This window comes from Mus caroli, chromosome 1 (assembly GCF_900094665.2).
Source record: "Mus caroli chromosome 1, CAROLI_EIJ_v1.1, whole genome shotgun sequence".
NCBI classification, from domain to species: Eukaryota; Metazoa; Chordata; class Mammalia; order Rodentia; family Muridae; genus Mus; species Mus caroli.
Window position 1 is genome coordinate 154542944 of NC_034570.1, and position 13863 is coordinate 154556806.

Here is a 13863-nt window from a genome sequence, read left to right on the forward strand (position 1 = left end):
TGAAACGAGAAATCTAGTATGAATAGAACATGAGAAGAAACATGTCCATGAATGACTCCCCTGCACCACAGTGCCTGTTAGGATGGGCTAAGGTAGCAGTGACTGAGCAGAAACTTGGCACTGATGTATGTATCATCAACAGTTATACACAAGAAAATCGAGAGTAACAGACCATGGGTAATAAAATATTCTTAGCTTGTTTATCTTTGTGAAACCAAGTTCTACACTTGGTAATTAGACTTTATAACACAAGACTTAATATCACACACTTGTATCACATTTGGTAAAACTGCATACAAATATAAGAGCCCAGAAAAAGAATTAATTTAGAGGGGCAGAGTCTCTGACATCACCGTGAAAGTGTTTTAACTCGGTGGATATTCCCAGAAAACTTTTTGGATGCGGTTGAGAATTTCCTCTTAGCCAGATTTTGATAATAATGTCCTATGACTCACAGGAAGCCAGCTCCCCTATAAAGAGGCTCCAGTAGAAGCAGTGCTCAGTGGTCCTCGACTGACTACACAGCAAAACTGCGAGAAGAACGGACAGAGAGAAGCAGGAGCAATACACCTAAGGAATCCATCGCCAGAACAACAATTCCACTGAACAGTAAGTGCGGATTCCGAATCAGAGGAGCCTTGGGCCCGAAGTATAGATTTATGTGTGCTCACATATGCAAAAAAAAAAAAGTCATTCTGATTAAAAAAGACCTGTCTAAACTGTTATAGCATTGTAATTAATACCTACATTTTCTCTTTGTTTAAAATGATAGAAATCTTTAAGTCTGCATTTATTCTCCATGCTAGATGCCTGTGAAATAAGGGATGAGGTATAGGATTCTAAAACCTCACAGCTTTGACTTAAATGCTGTTGTAGAAGGATGTGAGAAACCCGCACTTAGAATTTCCTTCTGTGACTAATTCTGCACTTTCTCTCCTCAGGAAAGTTTCTCCAGTCTAGTGCCTGATTGAAAGGAACTGCTGGAGTCATGAATGCCTCGTGCTTTCTCTCTGCTCTTGCTTTTGGTAAGCTGGAGTCACAGGAGACCAGGGACTCTCACCCTCACCCCATTGACTCTTAAGAACAGGATATTTTGTTGTGTGGGGCTGCTCTGTGTGTTATATGGTGGTTAGCAGAACTGCTGACCTCCCTGCAGGGTTCTGCCTTGTGGTGGGAAGGATGGATCTTAAGTGCTTTGTGAAGAGTCGTTCATCTGGCTCCTGAAAGGGGGCTCAAGCAGGTACCACGTAGCATCCAATGAAGTTTGCTTTCTCTGACTTCCAGTGTACTGTGAGGTTGGAGTATAACAGTGTGGTTGTCATAAGGCACCACCAGATAATGGCACACAGTGATATATAGAAATTCTAGCCCCTTGAGATGATCCTCTTCCTACTTTTAAAAGCAATAGTTTGAACCAACAAAAGGGCCCAATAAGCCAAAAGCAAGACAACATGATTCAGGACTAAACTTTGCTATCTCTTTCTTGACTCAATCCAGTTCTCCTCGCTGGAGAGAGCACAGCTTGGTACTACAATGCCTCCAGCGAGCTCATGACGTATGATGAAGCCAGTGCATACTGTCAGCGGGACTACACACATCTGGTGGCGATTCAGAACAAGGAAGAGATCAACTACCTAAACTCCAATCTGAGATATTCACCAAGTTACTACTGGATTGGAATCAGAAAAGTCAATAACGTATGGATCTGGGTGGGGACCGGGAAGCCTCTGACAGAGGAAGCTAAGAACTGGGCTCCAGGTGAACCAAACAACAAGCAAAGAAATGAGGACTGTGTAGAGATTTACATCCAACGAACCAAAGACTCGGGCATGTGGAATGACGAGAGATGCAACAAAAAGAAACTGGCTCTGTGCTACACAGGTATGAAGTTTCCGCATGGTGGAAGGCTGGCTCTGTATGAAAGCAGCCTGACAGATTGAGAGTTGTGTAAAGGAATTGGTCTCTACCAGTTTTTTCAAAGAGATGATTATAAGTGATTTTAATAGTAATTGTATCTCTTAGTACTGATTTGTGTGAGTAGAGGCAAGAACTATATATATATATGTGTGTGTGTGTGTACTTATATATGTATATATAATAATTCTATCAATATATAGGGTATACATATGTATATATATACATATATATACACTTGCATAAAATATGTGTTTTAGTTGTTTGTAGCTATTCTAATGTGTATTTATTACCACCAGAATATACAACAGATGAGACTGGAACTTGGATCTGGCATGTCAATCAAAATCTTGAGCACTAATGTCATTAGTGTCATCTGGATTGCACTGATTCTAAATTAAAAACAAACAAACTCATGATGAACACCATACTAATTGACTGTCCTCATATGGACTGTGTTTTCTGTAGCTTCGTGTACCAATGCATCCTGCAGTGGTCATGGTGAATGCATAGAGACCATCAATAGTTACACCTGCAAGTGCCACCCTGGCTTCCTGGGACCCAACTGTGAGCAAGGTAAGTCTTGTCCTCACCTGTTCCTTCTCCAAGATGGTAACACCCTCTCCTCCTCCAGATGGCTTGTGATGGCTTGTCAGTCAGGCCCATGTGTTTCCTCTACTGAGTAAGAGTGATATAGTGGCTGAGACTATGAGATCAGACCCTCCTGGGTCAAACTGCAGACCTACTACCCGTATTACTTATGGCACCTTGACAAAGTAGTCCTGTAGGGTGACTGACTATTCCAGTTGTCATGAAACTAAATAACATCATGTGGCAACTAGCTGTAGCTTAGCGTTTTAAGTTCCAGAGAACGACAAAGATAATAATAGAAACTGTTTCATGGTCTGATGGTTCCATAGAGCCTGGACCACAGGAAATGTTCAATGGGCGATAATTATGGTGACCAGTGTTCCTCTCTCATATGCAAGGGGAGAGATGAGCAGACGTGTGACTTGATTCGTTGTTTTGTTTTGTTTTTTCAGCTGTGACTTGCAAAACACAGGAACACCCTGACTATGGAAGCCTGAATTGCTCCCACCCGTTCGGCCTCTTCAGCTATAATTCCTCCTGCTCCTTCGGCTGTAAACGGGGCTACCTGCCCAACAGCATGGAGACCACAGTGCGGTGTACATCCTCTGGAGAGTGGAGCGCGCCTGCTCCAGCCTGCCATGGTAACTCTCCCAAATGCAGCAAACCTCTTCACTCCTCCTCATTGCCTTAGCTTTTTATCCAACTTGTAAATTTTTCCAATTCTGTGGAAAACGTGTTCTCTCTCTGGTACCTGTTTGGTTTAGCATAGGATTTTTTTCCACTTTTTTTTTTTAATGGGTATTTCTGATATCCTGGTGACACGTAAAGGAAGGTGTCACGGAGAGAGTGCAAATACATCTAGACAGCATCGTAACTTTCCCGGTCGGCTCTCCCATGCAATAGGACCTTGTTTAGCTCTCTGTATTGCTCAGGGAGCACAGCAATCTTAGTTCTCTGGAGCAACCGAAAAGATTAGCTGCTCAGGTCTTTTGTATGCTAATATTGCTTTTAAGGCGAGTCATGGATCTTGATCTAGAGGCTACAGGTTTTGTTGTTGTTTCCATGTGTAGTAAAATAGATCCGAGACCACCCAGCACAGTTAAAGTGAAAATTAATGAGAAAAGATGAAAATGTGAATAGTGTAGTAAAGACTTAAGCATCTGTTATGGATCTGTTATCTATAACTGGCACAGGAGTTTGGCTTATGCCCTTTGAAGATGGCCTCACCTTCTTTGACAAACCCTAATTCAAGAGAAAATGAAAGCCTCTGTTTTCTTTGAGTAAAACTCTCTCCTCTCTTTCATCTCCTCAGTGGTTGAATGCGAAGCTTTGACCCACCCTGCCCATGGAATCAGGAAATGTTCCTCCTCAAATCCCGGGAGCTACCCGTGGAACACGACGTGCACGTTTGACTGTGCGGAAGGGTACAGGCGAGTTGGAGCTCAGAGTCTACAGTGTACCTCGTCCGGCATCTGGGACAATGAGAAGCCATCGTGCAAAGGTAGGGTTCTTCCAGGCTGAGATTCATCGAATTCTCCTCCTCAACCAAGGCTTGAAATGGGCAAGCCAGCTTCACTAATGCGGATGGGTGCTTGTGTTACAGCTGTGACCTGTGACGCCATCCCTCAGCCTCAGAATGGCTTTGTGAGCTGCAGCAACTCGACAGCTGGAGAACTTGCTTTTAAGTCGTCCTGTAACTTCACCTGTGAGCAGAGTTTCACGTTGCAGGGGCCAGCGCAGGTTGAATGCAGCGCACAAGGGCAGTGGACACCACAAATCCCAGTGTGCAAAGGTGAGTGAGAAACTGTCTCTTCTAATGCTTTCATTTCTTTAAAAAAAAAAAATCTGTCATCTTGGCCACTGGCAATGACATCAGGTATCGTCTGTTAACTATGATACATACCAATTATGAGGGCAAGAGAAATACCTCTGACATTGATTTAAAAATAAAATACATAGCCAGGAAGCACGACTGGATGCAAGTAACATGAGGAAATGGTTTTCTTGTGCTTGTTTCTAAAGTAGGGTATATTATATATTAATTTACTGGCATTGGCGTAGAGTCAGAATTAACACATGAGAAATCCTGTTTAAAATGTAAAATTCAGCACAATGAAGGTACTGCTCAGCCCTCACATTGTATCACTCGCTTCTGAAGTTCCAAGCTAGCAGTGATGACAGTAGCCCCAGCTTGGTGTCTGTCACCTACGAGGATTGTTTCGACACAGACATAGAAGCAATACAGTGTAATTGTCTTTATGGTAAAAGCAAGAATGTTCAGGCGAGTAGTTTTCGTTATCCAGCTCTGGCATCATTAGAGCTAAATTTTGTATTGAGTGAGTTTTAGGGGCAAAAATGCCACAACGCCAAACTCAAGCCAAGAGCAGGCAAACCCTGCATGGAAGACTTCTTTTTCTCTTTCCTCTTCTGGCAGCACTTGGAAGCAGTCACAGCCCGTGCCATGCTCTTCAGTGATATAAAATCCCATTAACCTCACTCTGCACATCAGACCAGCATGGAGGGACCATATTCCTGCTAATAGTTGCCTCGAATTAGGCATCGTTATCATGGAGAGATAATATGTGTATCACATAGGGAAACACAGCCGTTTTGCCAGAAATTCACAATGAAGAACCATCTTGAGCTCTTTATGCATAGCCTTGTGCCAGTTGAACTTGGCTATCGAATGACAGATGTTCTCCAGTCTCAACCATGGTGTTTTCTCGCCCTTTCTCTGGTTTCTCAGCTGTCCAGTGTGAAGCCTTATCTGCACCGCAGCGAGGCAACATGAAATGTCTTCCCAGTGCTTCTGGACCTTTCCAAAATGGGTCCAGTTGTGAGTTCTCCTGCGAAGAAGGATTTGAATTGAAGGGATCAAGAAGGCTTCAGTGTGGTCCAAGAGGGGAATGGGATAGCAAGGAGCCCATGTGTTCAGGTACATGCTTTTTAAAAACTCTCTCTCTCTCTCTCTCTCTCTCTCTCTCTCTCTCTCTCTCTCTCTCTCTCCCTCTCTCTCATTCTGTCTCTCTGTCTCTCTCATTCTGTCTCTGTCTCTCTGTGTGTGTACTCCAAGACCCATATGTGGAAGTCAGAGGACAACTTGTCAGAGTCGATTTTCATGTGGGTCCCATCATATGGGTCCCAGGAATGAAATTCAAGTTGCTAAGATTGGCAGCAAATGCCTTTATCCCCTGAGCCATCTCTCTGGCCCCTGCAGACATACTTTAGATTTTACTGTAAGATAGAAGCTATTGAACATCTTTGTGGCTTGGCTACCCTGTGACACCTGCTATAGCCCAATGCTTATACCTTGGAATGGCTTCTCTCTTCTAGCTGTGAAATGTGATGATGTTCCTTGGCCCCAGAATGGCGTCATGGAGTGTGCTCATGCTACTACTGGAGAATTCACCTACAAGTCCTCATGTGCCTTTCAATGCAACGAGGGCTTTAGCTTGCATGGCTCAGCTCAACTTGAGTGCACATCTCAGGGAAAGTGGACCCAGGAAGTCCCCTCCTGCCAAGGTAACACTGAGTTCAGACTCTCATGACACACATTAACTTCGTGGTTTTGTGGTATGGGTTTCTTGACCTCCGCTATGGGCATGTCCTTTGCAGTGGTACAATGTCCAAGCCTTGACATTCCGGGAAAGATGAACATGAGCTGCAGTGGAACAGCAGTTTTCGGCACAGTGTGTGAATTTACATGTCCCGATGATTGGACACTCAATGGATCTACAGTTCTGACGTGTGGTGCCACGGGACACTGGTCTGGGATGCCGCCTACCTGTGAAGGTAAGGCACTGATGGATGGTGGTTGCCTCGGGGAATAGAGAGAAGAGGGGTGTTATGTTGCTAAGGAAGCTAACTGTCCATTATGTCCAAATCAGAATGGTAGGTCATAGAGATGGATAGAAAGACAACAGAAAATGATGTCTGTGGACGAGGTAGAATGTTCTGTTCTTCTCTGACACCCCCTTTTCCTCTCCAATGCTCACCACTGACCCCTGCTGTTATGATTTATTCCTTGGTCCTTCTCTGTTCTCCCTTTCTCTCCTGTTATATCTCCCATTTCTGCTCCCTCGTAGTGGGATTCTGATCATTGAAAAGGGGAGATCTAGAGACAAAAGGAGGAGCAGGAAATAAGTGTGTGAGAGAGAAGGCAGGGGTAGTTCAGCGCTAACCGAGGTATGGTGACGAAGTGCCAAAGAGCTTTACAAGGCTACGGCCTAACTGGGAGCACGATATGCAGCCTCAACGGTGGTTTGAGAGGAGTTGATTAAATCTTCAATGACAGTAATAAATTTTCTGCTGATAGTAATAAATATACAGAGAAAAGGCCAAATGGCAAGGCCGAAAGACTCGAAAACCAAGCGTTGCTTATACTGTCTCCTCCCAATTTGTTTCCTCAGCCCCAGCCAGCCCCACCCGTCCCTTGGTAGTTGCACTTTCTGCGGCAGGAACCTCACTCCTGACATCGTCCTCATTACTCTACTTGTTGATGAGATACTTTCGGAAGAAAGGTAAATTCAGGCATCCACTCCAAAAATGAATTTGAAAATTGTATGTGTGTGTGCGTGTGTGTGCGTGTATTCCCCCTCGCTGATGAGCTGTGACCACTTAAAATTTTTCACTAGAATCTATAGAGGAGAACCTACTTATTAAATAACCCCCCAGTAAATAGCAATGGAATCAAGCAAAAGTTTCAGGACAAGGATTGATAATTATTCAGCTTGATGTTGAAAGTTTTAGGAAACCCATGTTGACTGTGATAACACTGCTTATCTCTAGGGGGCGCTACTCACGTAAAATTCCATGGTGTACTTGGAGATGGTCAATCAGAATTGTAGAGTTATACCACGATTCTATTGGGAGCATAGGTGAAATGCTTTCAAGTAACTGAAAACATTGCTTGAAATAGTCTAAATTTGTGTGTGTGTGTGTGTGTGTGTATAAATAACAAGGATAATATATCAGGAATGCACACACACACACAGAGGAATAGAAATAGGAAACATACCCACAGTTCCTTTGATCTACAGAATATTTAAATGTTTTTAATTAAAAATTGAAATTTAGACATTAGGAAATTCCATGTAAAACATGGATTTTGGATTTCTTAGGAGAACTTAGAAGAATCAGACAAGATGAGCATGCAGCTGTTTTCTGGTGTCAGAAAGCTGCTGTGGTCTTTGCATATTTCGTCCTCTGCATTTTGCCTTAATTGCTACCAAATGCTTATTACAGAGTCCTGTAATACTGAGAGTGTAAGGCCAGATGAGTCAAGTCAATTAATCTGATTTGCTTAAAACTCATTATTCCGAACTAATAGTTTTCTTTCTCTTGCAGCAAAGAAATTTGTTCCTGCTAGGTAAGGTGAATTCTTGTATAAAGCATGCTATTTAATACATACATTTTCCCCTCTGCATGTAGGAAAGCAGTGCTTCACGTCCTTTCCTTGTGTTTCCACAGCAGCTGCCAAAGCCTTCAATCGTTTGAAAACTACCATGTGCCTTTGAACATCTAGGTTCAAAACAATCAGGTATGACTTGGGCAGATCGTGTGAATGAGAAAAAAATCTCCCTTACACATAGTGCTTCTCCTTGACACCCTCAATCAAGCCTGCCATTGGCTTGAGAGAGTCCCCATTTGATGATAATTTATAGAAAATTGTTTCTCTCTCTCCCTCCCTCCTCCTCCCTCCCCCTCCCTCCTTCTTCTTCCCCCTCCCTCCTTCTTCTCCCTCCCCCTCCCTCTTCTCTCTCTCTCTCTCTCTCTCTCTCTCTCTCTCTCTCTCTGTAAGTGAAGCAGCAGAGGTTGGTCTTCCTTGGATCATTTTACTTAGGAATGGTGGTGGTGGTGGTGAATACTAGACCCATTTAGCAATTAGATTTGTAAGCATGAATTTAAGCTAGGGACTGGGAGAGACCAGGCCTCTTCCTTTATTCCTCTGAGATGAAGAACCGAGGCACAGACTTTATAGGAACTTGCCGGAGTTTCCATAGCTACTGTGAACAGCAGCAGTAGCAGGATCTAGAATCTGTGATCCCCAGTGTCCACATTGCTTCTGAGAGTTTGCTTGGGAGGTCAAGTCCTTCTAAATAAAGTGTTTTCTTGATGAAGAGAATTGCTGGTGTAGTGTGGGGCTTAGAGAAAGATTGAACAGAAACTAGATGTTTCAATTTGCCTCTTCAGCTCCCTTCCTTGAGTTTCTTCATTAGCATAGTCCTTGGTGAAGACCAATATAGTTGAACAGTTCTTAGTTAAAGCCCAAGGTGCACAAGAGTTCATTCTTTGGGTTGTATATTCCATAGGGTTTAATGGGTATAACTGACCTATATCTACGATTACAGTGTCATAGAGACTAGTAACTGAGTGGCATTGGGAGTTCATGTTTGGAGCACCTCTGAGACAGCTGCTAGCTGATGGGTGTGCTTTGTTGCTGCTTCCAGCATGCAGGAGACTTGGAAGGCTCTCACACTTGCTTGTATTTGCAGGAACACAAATGCACCGTGGGAAATAGAATGATATGCTGAAGACAGCAGGAAATGAACTGTCTACAGAATCCTGGTCTCTCTTGCCTGCTTAAAAACTGGGATCCTGACTCCATGGATCAAAACTGAGTGACAAGGCCAGCCCTCTACCGGAATGACTCGGTTTCCTCTTTCCTAGTTAGTGACAGGATGAAGAACATGCTGCCACAGAAGGTGGAGGTGCTCTCTTCATGGACCGGGGAGAGCGGGAGCTGGAACAGCAGAATTCATTCTGACTCTGAGTCACTCTAGAATTTGGGAACAGAAACAGTGTTTTATTGCTTTGTTTCTTTCTCTTGTTCCCCACACAGTGTGTCAACAGCTAATTCCAGTATTGTTGTCACAGGCGTAAATAATGTTTATCAGCAGTTTTGAGCAATTGATTTTCTATTTCTATCTTGAAAAAAAAAAGGCAGAATTGCCATATTCTCAGGTTATGGCCTAGGAGTGTCATTACGGGTACAAGGTGCAGATCCTGGTGAATATTACATGTTAAGACTGCTAGGCAGACATATTGGCTTTATCCCCATGGGATTCAGTGGCTGCCGAAGTATTCTTGAACATTGTGTTCTGTGTCCTGGCATTAAAGCCAGCATGAGATCCATCATTTTTATGTCAGCTCAAGGGTCAAAAGGACTTTAAAAAAAAAAATCAGAATCCTGTGGCCTATCACATGGCAAAAGTTACCCTAAATCTTTTATTTAATTAGAAAATCCCTAAATCTAAATTTAATGTTATATTTGCAGTCCACTTACTCTCAAAATGAGAAATTAATAATCAGTGTGAAATCCTGAGTATTTAATGGTAGCTGGTTTTAAGACATGGTACTATCAAAAGAATAGAAAGTGAAGAGAGAGTTTATATATTTGATCCCCCACCCCGCCCCCGCCAAGGTTTGTTTGTTTGTTTTTTCTGGAAGAGAGACCATCCTTTAAGCCAAATGTTCTGATTTAATAAAAGCACAAATGATAAAAAGTACATTTTAATGTATTTAAGAGCATGTCAAAATGTGAACACGCTGTGATTCCTAAAAGAGTGGTTCTTTTACACAACAAACACATGATTCTTATACATTGTATCTAATTCTAAATCCATGGTGAGGTGTCACCCTGTAATCAATGCAGACAATGGACTTTTAAAGAGTAAAGGTATCCAGTGGTTATTTTAGTTCATATGTTCTAGAGGAGGGGAAAGCTGGTGAACACAGTGATTATGTTATGTTACAGAGAATAAAACTCCTAAGCAATTTCACCTGTAACTGGCAATGACATACACTTGGTCTGTAAATGCCAGCTCTGTTCCTGCCAAAAGTGTCCCAACTTCCAAATTAACATATTAGAGAAAGAAATTTTTTGAGAGGTCCTCGATGATTGGTGGCGGTGGAAAAGCCAACAGGGAACAGGAAGTGTGATAGGCATTAGGATGAGAGAGGAGTGACAGAGAGAGAGAGAGAGACTGTGAGAAACTGCACAATGTAAATGGTTGTATATTTTGTATCAGAAATTACTGTGTGAAATATAAATGTGGTCTGTATCTGAGTCCTGATAGAGTATTTTAAATTATGATTTAAAATATTTTATGGTGTAAGAGTATGTATTTATTTAAATATGTTAAACTTATTGTATTCACATATGAGTATAATGTTTTGCAATAAATGCGTTTCTACTTATCTCTGTGGATCTGAGTCTTCTTAACATTTTAATGCATCCAGATAAAAATCTGTACCGCATAAAAATTACATCTTAATTAATTGTGTGCACATGTGCTTGCGTGCATCTGAATTGTCACTGTGAATGTGTGGAAATCAAAGGACAGCTTTGAGGAGTCGGCTCTCTTTTTACACAACATGGGCTTGCGTGGCAAGTGCCTTGACCCAAAACTCCCTCTTTTTAAATGGAATATCAGGTAACCACATACCTAACTCTGCAACATTTCTATTGGCGTAAGTGAAACCCTGCCAGTTAGCGGTTCCTTCACACTCTTTTCTCTCCCCTCCATGGCAATGCTAATCTACGTTCTGAATATGGATTTGCCTCTTCAGCACACTTTATATACATAAAAGTGCACATGACCTTCTTCCTAGCTCTTTTTACTTAGCACACTGTTTTCTAGGGTTCTCCATGGTGTAGCTTGTATCAGCTTTTCATCCCACTTACGGAAAAATTATATTCTCTGTGCGGATTGAGCAGGTATTGTATCTGGACCACTCAGGCCATTGTCACTGAATGTCTTTCCGCCTTTTGATTACGGTGAATGGCGCTGCTGGGGAAGCCCTGAGGGTGTGGTTGAGGCGCAACTTCTTCTCCACTGTCTTCGTTGTTGTTATCTGGAGGCAGGTAACTTAGGAACCCTGCTCTGCTTTTAGAGAAACCTTCCAGCTCTCTCCCATAGAGGCTGCTCCATTTTACAGTCACACCTGCAATGAGAAGGGCTCCAGTGTCTCCACATTCTAGCTTATATTACAGTGGTCTCTTTTGATGACATCAATATTCTAGAGGGTGTGGAATTATATACATCTAGGCTCTTGTGTCCATTCCAAAAGATAACCAAACATTGACTATCTAAAAGAATCACCAAGCCCAAGAAAACCAAGTCTTTGCTGCACGACAGTCTCATTTGCTGTAATTTTAAAAAGTTCATGTTCATTTAGTTCATTGGGTTCACTGAAGTTTGAATTATCCCCTGTCTTAGGGTTTCATTGCTGTGAAGAAACACCATGACCAAGGCGACTTTTATAAAAGACAACTTTTTGTTTGTTTGTTTTTTGTTTTTTGAAACAGGGTTTCTCTGTATAGCCCTGACTGTCCTGGAACTCACTTTGTAGACCAGGCTGGCCTCAAACTCAGAAATCCGCCTGCCTCTGCCTCTCGAGTGCTGGGATTAAAGGCGTGTGCCACCATACCCGGCAAAGGACAACATTTAACTGGGTCCAGCTTACAATTTCAGAGGTTCAGTCCATTATGGAGGAAGCATGGCAACATTCAAGCAGACATGATGCTAGAGAAGGATGCTGGGAATTCTACATCTTGATCCAAAGGCATCTAGAAGGAACGGTCTCTTCCACATTGGGTGGAGCTTGAGCATAGAACCTCAAAGTCCATCCCCTCAGTGACACACTTCTTCCAACAAGGCCACACCTATTCCAACAAGGCCACACCTATTCCAACAAGGCCACACCTATTCCAACAAGGCCACACCTATTCCAACAAGACCACTCCCTCCAATAGTGCTATCTCCCATAGGCCAAGCATATCCAAACCACCAAATCCCCCAAGACTAGATTCATAATGAGGTTCTTCGCTACCAAGATACACATTCTTGCTGCTATTGCAAAGCTTACAACGTAGGCCTGTGGGCAGACGTGATCTAATTTATTATCATTTTGAGCTAGGGCATACATTTTACCGTGGTCTAGGATGCTGATATATATTCCTGATTCTTACGCTCTGAATTCTGAGCTGAATTGCATCACTAGGTCTCCTGGTCCTTCACTTGCATACATACTTCCTGTTTTTCAGAAAGCCCAGTCATTGTTTCAGCCTCCTAAGCTATTGATGGAGCTGTTACACCCATGAACTTACATGACAAACACCATGACATGTATGCGCCAACACACACACAAATATAAAATAGTAATAACAATAACAACACTACAGGTTAGCAGGTCATATTAATTACCTTTGAAAGTCTAAAATACTACAGAGATAGGCATGGTTATCTGAATGAGTTCAAGCCAAAAAGACCAGTAAACATTCCAACAAGCAAGACTACTTAGACTCCATAAATTATAAGAAAGCAAGCAAGCACGTGAAGTTGGGGAATATCTTGGTGAGTTTCCAGGGGATGACAAGCATTGGGAGATGGGGGTGGATTAAGCACCAAGGAGCTATGAAATTACTTAAGAACAAATACATTTTTAAAAAAGAGCCTAGTAATAGTTACTCCTCTGTAGCATTTTAGACTTTCAAAGGTAATTAAGATGACCTGTTAAGTTCTAGTGTTGTTATTGTTGCTACTACATTATATTTGTGTGTGTGTGTTGACATATACATGCCATTTTTTGTCATTATTATTAACTTTCTTACAGTTTAAATACTATTATGTCAGTGACTTCCTCCAGATTGCTTTTGAATGGCTGAATTCAAACTTTATATGCTGTCTTACCCTCTTCACACTTTCTACTCAAGGTATTTCTAGGTCCCCCAACCTCTCTAGGGCAACAGTTAGAGCCCGGGGATTTTATTTAGGATTTTGCTTTCAGAAGAGCCATTAACAAGGTCTTCCACTAGGGGGTGAACGAGGAAAGAGGAAGGAGAGGAACTGAGATGGGTCAAGTCTTCCAGAAAGCTCCTAAAGTTCAAGAGCAAGTGAACTAGCTCTGAAATCTGAAATAAGTTTTTATCTATGGTACGACCAGGGTCCCCTACCCCACGGTCAGGAGTTTATAAACAAAACAAGGAACACAAAGGAAATAGGGGAGGGAAGGGAGAAGAACAGAAGGGAAGGGGGGGGGAAGAGGGGAGGGGAGAGAAGGGGAGGGGAAGGAAAGGGAGAGGAGGGGAAGGGTAGCAAAGGGAAAGGAAGGGAAGGAGGCATAGGTAACCAGAAATGACTAAGAGGATGTGGGGAAAAATCCAGTTACCATTGCTTCTTTTTTTTTTTTTTTAAATTTGGGGGATTATAATATGATTACAGTATCTCTCCCTTTCCTTTCCTCCTTCCAAACTGGGGATATCCTGAGCAGGGGGCATAGCTTCTGGTCTGCTACTGTGTTCTCAGGGCAAATGATTGAGTCAAGATTAGGAAAGAGGGAGGGAGAGAGAGAGAG

The 13863-nt window shown here is 42.5% G+C and overlaps 1 protein-coding gene across 1 annotated transcript; it reads left to right on the forward strand.

The window, feature by feature from the left end:
- Positions 1 to 507: 507 nt before the first annotated feature.
- Positions 508 to 9974, forward strand: Sele (selectin E). The gene is made up of 14 exons (XM_021173048.2): positions 508 to 609; positions 942 to 1025; positions 1498 to 1881; positions 2383 to 2490; positions 2958 to 3146; positions 3818 to 4006; positions 4109 to 4297; positions 5252 to 5440; positions 5839 to 6027; positions 6121 to 6297; positions 6915 to 7025; positions 7852 to 7873; positions 7975 to 8044; positions 9000 to 9974. Exons 2-13 carry the CDS (start codon positions 989 to 991, stop codon positions 8027 to 8029), a joined length of 1839 nt encoding a protein of 612 aa, XP_021028707.1. The 5' UTR covers positions 508 to 609; positions 942 to 988; the 3' UTR covers positions 8030 to 8044; positions 9000 to 9974.
- The last annotated feature ends 3889 nt before the right edge of the window (positions 9975 to 13863 follow it).

Coding starts and splice junctions, on each gene's coding strand:
- Sele (XM_021173048.2), top strand. CDS start 989: ATGAATGCCTCGTGCTTTCTCTCTGCTCTTGCTTTTG. Junction 2,491..2,957: donor GGGACCCAACTGTGAGCAAG/GTAAGTCTTGTC, acceptor TTGTTTTTTCAG/CTGTGACTTGCAAAACACAG. Junction 3,147..3,817: donor GCCTGCTCCAGCCTGCCATG/GTAACTCTCCCA, acceptor TCATCTCCTCAG/TGGTTGAATGCGAAGCTTTG.